At 56.9% G+C, this 7,097-nt stretch overlaps 1 protein-coding gene across 1 annotated transcript; it reads left to right on the forward strand.

Annotated features, from left to right (window-relative positions):
- The first annotated feature begins 3,406 nt into the window (after positions 1-3,406).
- PRSS8 (serine protease 8) lies at positions 3,407-6,886 on the forward strand. Its single transcript, XM_068969519.1, has 6 exons — positions 3,407-3,491; positions 3,754-3,771; positions 5,443-5,605; positions 5,831-6,102; positions 6,190-6,356; positions 6,491-6,886. The coding sequence occupies exons 1-6, from the start codon at positions 3,407-3,409 to the stop codon at positions 6,812-6,814; spliced, it is 1,029 nt and encodes a 342-aa protein (XP_068825620.1). The 3' UTR covers positions 6,815-6,886.
- Positions 6,887-7,097: the final 211 nt, after the last annotated feature.

Genomic DNA, 7,097 nt, shown 5'->3' on the forward strand with positions numbered 1-7,097 from the left:
CTCGCCGGCCCCCAGGGCCCTGGGCTACCTCCCCTTCACCTCCCCCACCCCCTTCCACCTTCCACTTCCCGCCCAGTGAGGCTGGAATGTAGCCCAACCAGCTCCCTTCCCTTACCCAGAACCTCTGGAGCGCTCCACCCACCTAGACTGCAGCGGCTTCGGATAATTGGGCTTTAGTGCCCAGCTATTTCGGGCTCTGGCATTCTTGAGGGCAGCGGGAGCCAGCGGACAATAAACACGTAAACACAGACACGTGGCCTTGTGGCACGGCTGGAGGCAGGCTGAGGGGGCCGGGGGCCCCCAGGGCTGGGCCTCTCCCTGGGCCTCCGTGAGTCAGGCTGTGGGCAACCAGGAAATGTGTCTGCGATAAGGTGGCAGCTGTCCTTCATTCCTGCCCCAGGGCGGGGAGGTTGGGTGGCCAGCTGGGTGTCACATCCCCAGTGGAATCAGCGTCCCTGACACCTGCTGGCCACCTCAGCCTTGGCCCTGCTGCCCCTCCCCCTCGAGACCAAGAAGGACTGAGGGTGAGGGTCAGCGGGAGAGTCCAGGGGTCTGGGAGTCCTGGGTCTGTCTGTCATATTCTGCACCCATGGGGAACCTCCCCCATATACACACCTTGATGAATGGTGTCCCAGAGTGTACGCCTCCGGTGTCCTCGTACACACACCCCACTTGCATGCTTCAAGGGCCCACCACATTCTGCCCAAAGCCCCCAGGATCTGGACCCCATCATGAGTCCCTCATCTATACATCTCACAGCCTCTTCCCATCACTAACCTGTGTGTGTGTGTGTGTGTGTGTGTGTGTGTGTGTGTTAGTCGCTCAGTTGTGTCCAACTCTGCGACTCCATGGACTGTAGCCCACCAGGCTCCTCTGTCTGTGGGATTCTCCAGGCGAGAATACTGCAGTGGGTTGCCATTTCCTCCTCCAGGGGAATCTTCCCAACCCAGGGATCCAACCCCGGTCTCCCAAATTGCAGATAGGTTCTTTACCATCTTAAGCCACCAGGGAAGCCGCAGCCAGTGTACCTCCATGTATTAATTCAGCCACGTTTCCTGCTAACTACTGACTCCTGGCTAACTCCAGCTAACTCAGGACTCTGCGCTTCCACTGCAGGGGGTGTGGGTCCCATCCCTGATCAGGGAACTATGACCCCCGCACTGCATGGAGCAACATGGCTGGGGCCTTGACAAGCCCATGAAATGCTCCCAGCATGGTGGGGAACACGTGGACTGGGGGTCAGGAGAAAGCCCCAGAGGAGATGATGTTCTAGCACAGAATAAAAGCAAAGGAAGACCCATATGGGGCAGAAGGGTTGCTTGGGGTGGAAACCAGCCGCTAAGGGTAGCAATGGTTGCTACCCCCCACTGAGGGCACCTCTGCGGCTGGAGTCACCGTTTGCAGCAAAGAGTATGAGCAGATGGCTGAGTCAATCATATGCAGCAGAGGGTTGACTAGGCAGAGGGTAGGGGGAGACCTATAGGAAAGCTGGAAGTTCTTGAAAGATTGAGGGGCTGATGAGATGGACAGAGGATCTTCTTTTCTTTTTGGCTGTGCCAGGTCTTAGTCACAGCACACAGACTCTTTGCTGTGGTACGTGGACTTCTCTCTAGTTATGGCGCACAGACTCTAGAGGTCAAGGGTCCAGTAGTGGGGGTGCCTGGGCTTAGTTGCCCCCACGCCATGTAGTATCTCAATTCCCTGGCCAGAGATTAAACCTGCACCCCTTCACTGGAAGGTAGATTCTTCCAGTGGTTAACTGGACCACTAGGAAAGTCCCTGGACAGAAGTTCTTAAAGCACATGTTTGTTTTTTGTTTTGTTTTTTTTTTGCTATCCCACCTAGCATTCAGGGATCTTAGTTCACCTGTCCATGACCACCTCCTGCAATAGAAGTGCAGAGTTTTGACCACTGGACCACCAGGGAATTCTGGCGCCTGGCTTATCTTTAGCTGCCAGATCTCAAAGAGAATATTCCCCTGACTGTCTCCATAGGGACATAGACCCCTATCTGTTCCCCATACCCAGTCAGTCACACATATGCCATCCTCCATAAACATTTAATATGCCCCATTCTCTACCCAAAGCCACCCATCATGTCCAGCGTCTTGCCTTCTCCACCTCAGCTTAGATTCCTTCCCAAGTCAGTCTCATCTCCTTTCCCAATCAAGGAATTCCCTGCCCTCCAGCCTGGGCCCTAAAGTCCTGGCTCAGAGAGCCAGATGCCTAGTCTCAGGGAAGGAAGGTGGGCAAATGGGGGCTCTCTTTTTCTAAAGCTTGAAGTCAACACACATTCCCAGTTGCCCGAATTTCTACAGTCACAGAGGAAGCAACCGAATTCCCAGACCAGGCACATTGGCCCCCTGCACCCTCCACTAGAGGACCCTTCACCTGGACCACCCTTCCCCATCTTTGCCTTGTTAACACCTTTTCAAAAGCCTTTGAGGTCTCAGTTTGAAAGGCACCTTCTTGAGGAGCCCTTCTTGATGCCAGCCTGGGTCGCGCTCTTGTCAATGGCCTCCAGAGCCACCCCCCACCCCGCCCCGCACTTCTTTCTCCATCTCCAGCCTCATCTGAAGTTATTCTGTAATTGCTTGTGTCATCCTGTGATTCAGGTCTGTCACCTCAACTTCACCATGAGCTCAGGGAAGGCAGGACGGTGTCCGCTTTGTCTCCTGTACCTGGGACATATTAGGCTCTCAATAAATATGTATGGAATGATGAGCATCCCCGGACACGTCACCACACCTCACCACATGCAGATGAGGTTTCAGGCTCCACAGTAGGGCCTGAAGGAGCCCTAGCCCCGGGGCAGAGCCGGGTGTCCCGGGGCTCAGACAGCAGGCTTCAGGAGGGAAGGAGGGAGCAGTAAGATACCAGAGGCCAGGCCAGGCCCTGAGGGGGCATTACAGGTATGGGAGATCTGAAAGACCTGGGCCCAAGAGCAGTTGGGTCAGGAATCCAGACATCCAGGTTTCCAGCCCTGCCTGGGGCTGCTTAAACAACAGCCCCCCCCACCCCCACCTTCCTGCCCACCACACACACAGCCTAGGGGTCACACACACACAGAGCCTAGTCTGGTGAGAGAGTCCGGTGGAGCTGAGCGGCGGGAGTTGGGGGGGGGGCGGGGCCAGAGGCGGGGCAGGCAGGTAGGTGTCCTTTCCTGGAGCTGCCACTCCGGAAGGAAGGTCGGTGCGTACCCAGGGCGATCTGGAGACCGGTCCTCCCTGCCCGACTGCAGAGACCCCAGCATTTCCCTTGCGCTCGCTTCCTACCTTAGAAGCCAGCCTTGGACACCTGCTTCTCCCCCGTTCCGCGATCCCGACACCGGGAGCTTGCCTTTGAGCCCCTACCTCTTGGCTTTGAGGTCCCTTCCCCTGGGTGCCCAGGGCACCTGGTCCTGGGCCATGGCCAGGAGGTCGGGCCTGGGGCCCAGGTGGCTGGAGGCTGTGGCCACTGTGCTTTTGCTTGGATTATTCCGGAATGGGATAGGTGAGTGTGGGCGCGGGCGGGGAGCATGGGGCTGGCGAGGGTGGGAAGGGGAGGGGGGGAGTGCACTGGGGCCAAGGGTATAACCCTTTTCAAGGGTATGTCCCTTATTCTGGGCTCAAGAACCCCCATCTTCAGCCTCGCTGGCTCTTGGCCTGTCTCCTCAGCTTTGGTCTCCTGGGGCTAGGGTGAGGGGTGGGGGGGCCTGGGGTCTGAATTCTAGAGGCTTCCCTGCTTACCCCTCCCTCTTTCTCTCTCCCTCCAGGAGCCGTTGTGGCCGAAGGTGAGGCTCGCCTGGGAGGAATGGGGGAGGGGAAGGTGAGGGGTGGGGCCAGGGGTTCAGATTTCCATGGAGCATTGGAGCACCTGACCCTCTCTTCTGCAAAGCTGTTTCGTCCACTCCCGTTGTCTTATTTAGGTCCCTGGTAGCACTTGAGGCGGGGACGATAGCCTCAATCTTTAAGACAGATAAGTGACTTGCCCAACGGCACACAGCCAGGAAGTGGCTGCGCTGGGATTTGAAGTCAGGTCTGAGTCCAAAGGTGGGTTGTTTTGAGGGTAGCAAACCAAGGGTCAGTCTCCTTGGCAGTCCCTGCTTCACCATGTACTGGCTATGTCTCACGCGGCCAGTCCTCTCACTTCTAAAACCCTGGCGGTCCAATGGTTAGGACACTGTGGTTTCACCGTCAAGGGCCCAGTTTGATCTCTGGTTGGGGAACTAGGATCCCACAGACCATGCAGCGCACGCCAAAATAAAATGAAGTCAATTCTGTCTACCTCCTGGGGCTGCTTGAGGAGTCAGGAAGATGAAGGAAGTGAAAGCCCCTTCAGGGCCTGGCATTGCTTGAACTGTTGGTCTCTAAATGGTAGCTATTGTCCTTTTTACGAGGAGATGGGGAGGAGCCTGGCTGGGTGGTTTTCCCTGCACCTGAGAAGGTGACTTCGTGAAGGGCATTTGGGTCCTGCTCCAAACAGTGGCCTTCGCAGGGGTGGGGCTGTCCTGGAAATGAAATGAGACGCTCACACCCTGGGATCCAGGCTGTTCTGTTCATTTGTTCAACACATCCACAATTCCATTTGTGTGCCCAGCACTGGGGACATGTGAGTCTGCCCTCGTCTCTGCCCCTAGGGAATGCCCAAGTTGGTTGGTTGAAGTAGACAGTGAGAATGCGAACAGCCCTGTCCAGGAAGCACAGACCCTGGGAGCTCTGAGGCATCACCTATCTCAGCCAGCAGGGTGACGGCAGACTTCAGAGGCTCTGGTATTTGAACCACCTCTATAGGCAAATAGAAGTTGTTGTTATTGTACTCAGTTGCTAACTTTTGGCCAACTCTGCAATCCCATGGACTGCAGCACTCCCGGCTCCTCTATCTACTATCTCCCAGAATTTGCTCAAATTCACGTCCATTGATGTCTAACCATCTCATCCTCTGCTTTTGCCTTCAGTCTTTCCCAGCATCAGGGTCTTTTCCAGTGAGTCAGCTTTTCCCATCAGGGGGCCAAAGTATCACCATTCCACATTTCAAATAGAAGTGGGGATGAAGACTACCCTAGGCGGAGTGATCTGAGTAAGCAAAGGTCTGAGGTCTAGTGTGTGGCCCGACGTGACAGTGAGTATCCAGATTGTTGGCAGAGGGGACAGCAGCGCCATGAGAGGGCTGGAATCTCTCTTAAGGGCAGAATGGAGCCAGGGAAGGATTTAAACAGCAGTGTGAACTGGCCAGATGTGTAAGGGGTAGATCAGATGGAAGGCAGGAAGGCCCAAGAGGACAGAGGCTGGGTGAGACCTTAGGACAGCAGGTGACTGGTGAGCTGGGGGATGGGGACAAAGCCTCACTGGCCTCTGTGAACTCACCCCTGAAGCTCCAAACCAGACTTCCTGGGCTGTGTCGGGTGAGGAAGTGGTCTGGTGGCTCCAGAGGTCCTGACCCTCTCCCCTTCCTCTCCCGGCAGACTCCTGTGGCATGGTCCCTCAAGGACGCATCACAGGTGGTACCACTGCAGCTCGCGGCCAGTGGCCCTGGCAGGTCAGCATCAACCACCACGGCACCCACGTGTGCGGCGGCTCTCTCGTGTCCAATCAGTGGGTGCTGTCGGCTGCTCACTGCTTCCCAAGGTACCCATGGGGTGGGGGGCAGGGTGGGGAAGTAGGGCGGGGGTCAAGATTCAAGGATCAATGTAGGTCAGACTGGGGGTTCTTGGGTTGGATCTAGGGGGTATCAATAAACCCTGTTAAGGGTCTGTCAGGAGTGAAGGCCAGAGGTCACAGGTCACAGGATAAAACTAGGATGCAGTGGGACCCAAAAGGTCAGCTGCTCTGCCTTCATCCCTCTGCCTGCAGTGACAACAAGATAGAAGAATACGAGGTCAAGCTGGGCGCCCACCAGCTGGACTACTACAGCACTGACACCCAGGTCCGCGGGGTGGCCCAGGTCATTTCCCACGAGAAATATTCCCACGAGGGCTCCATGGGAGACATTGCGCTCCTCCGGCTCAGCAGCTCCGTCACCTTCTCCCGCTACATCCGGCCTATCTGCCTCCCCGCAGCCAACGCCTCCTTCCCCAATGGCCTCCAGTGCATTGTCACTGGCTGGGGCCATGTGGCGCCCTCAGGTGAGGGACAGGGCTGACGTCTAGAGACACAGAGGGGAACTGACTCAGGCTAGGAGACCCTGGGTAAGCATCTTTCGCCCCCCACAGTGAGCCTCCCGAACCCCCGGCCACTGCAGCAACTTGAGGTACCGCTGATCAGTCGTGAGACCTGTAACTGCCTGTACAATATCAATGCCAAGCCCGGGGAGCCCCACCTAATCGACCAGGATATGCTGTGTGCTGGCTACGTGAACGGGAGTAAGGACGCCTGCCAGGTAAATGCAGGGGGTCCGGCTGAATGGGGGAAGACAGGTGTGTCTTGGGAGATGAGGGCTGGAGGGGGCTTGGCCTGGATGGTTGGAGGCCTGGGGTCCCTACCTGAAAGCTGTTGTGTGGATTTTCTTCTCAGGGTGACTCTGGGGGCCCACTTTCCTGCCCAGTGGCAGGCCGCTGGTACCTGACAGGCATTGTAAGCTGGGGTGATGCCTGTGGGGCCCCTAACAGGCCTGGTGTTTATACCCTGACCTCCGTCTATGCCTCCTGGATTCACTACAAAGTGGCGGAGCTCCAGCCTCAGGTGGTGCCCCAAATGGAGGAGTCCCAGCCCGATGGCCACCTCTGCAGCCACTACAAGGGTTTCAACTCTGCCCCAGCCCAGGGCTTGGTGGGGCCCATCCTTCTGCTGCCACTTGGCCTGACCCTGGGCCTCCTCCGCCCACTGCATGAGGACTGAGCTACTCACGCCTGGGAGCTGCTTTGCTTCTGAGACCTCCACATCACACCCAAGGACGGATGCTGTTCCCATGTTAGGCCCCACCTGGGACACTCTGGGCCAGGGCCTGACTTGAGTCACTCCCTCCTCCCAGGACCCTGTGGGAGTTCAAGGCACCATCCTGAACTCTGAGCCCACTCTTCTGGATTGTTCTTTGGGACAGTAACCTCCGCTCCAGGAGTTTACTGCCTGTGGTACTGGCTAGAACCTCTGGTCACTTCCATCTGCTGTCCACAAGCCTATC

The sequence above is a fragment of the Capricornis sumatraensis genome, chromosome 3 (assembly GCF_032405125.1).
Source record: "Capricornis sumatraensis isolate serow.1 chromosome 3, serow.2, whole genome shotgun sequence".
NCBI lineage: Eukaryota > Metazoa > Chordata > Mammalia > Artiodactyla > Bovidae > Capricornis > Capricornis sumatraensis.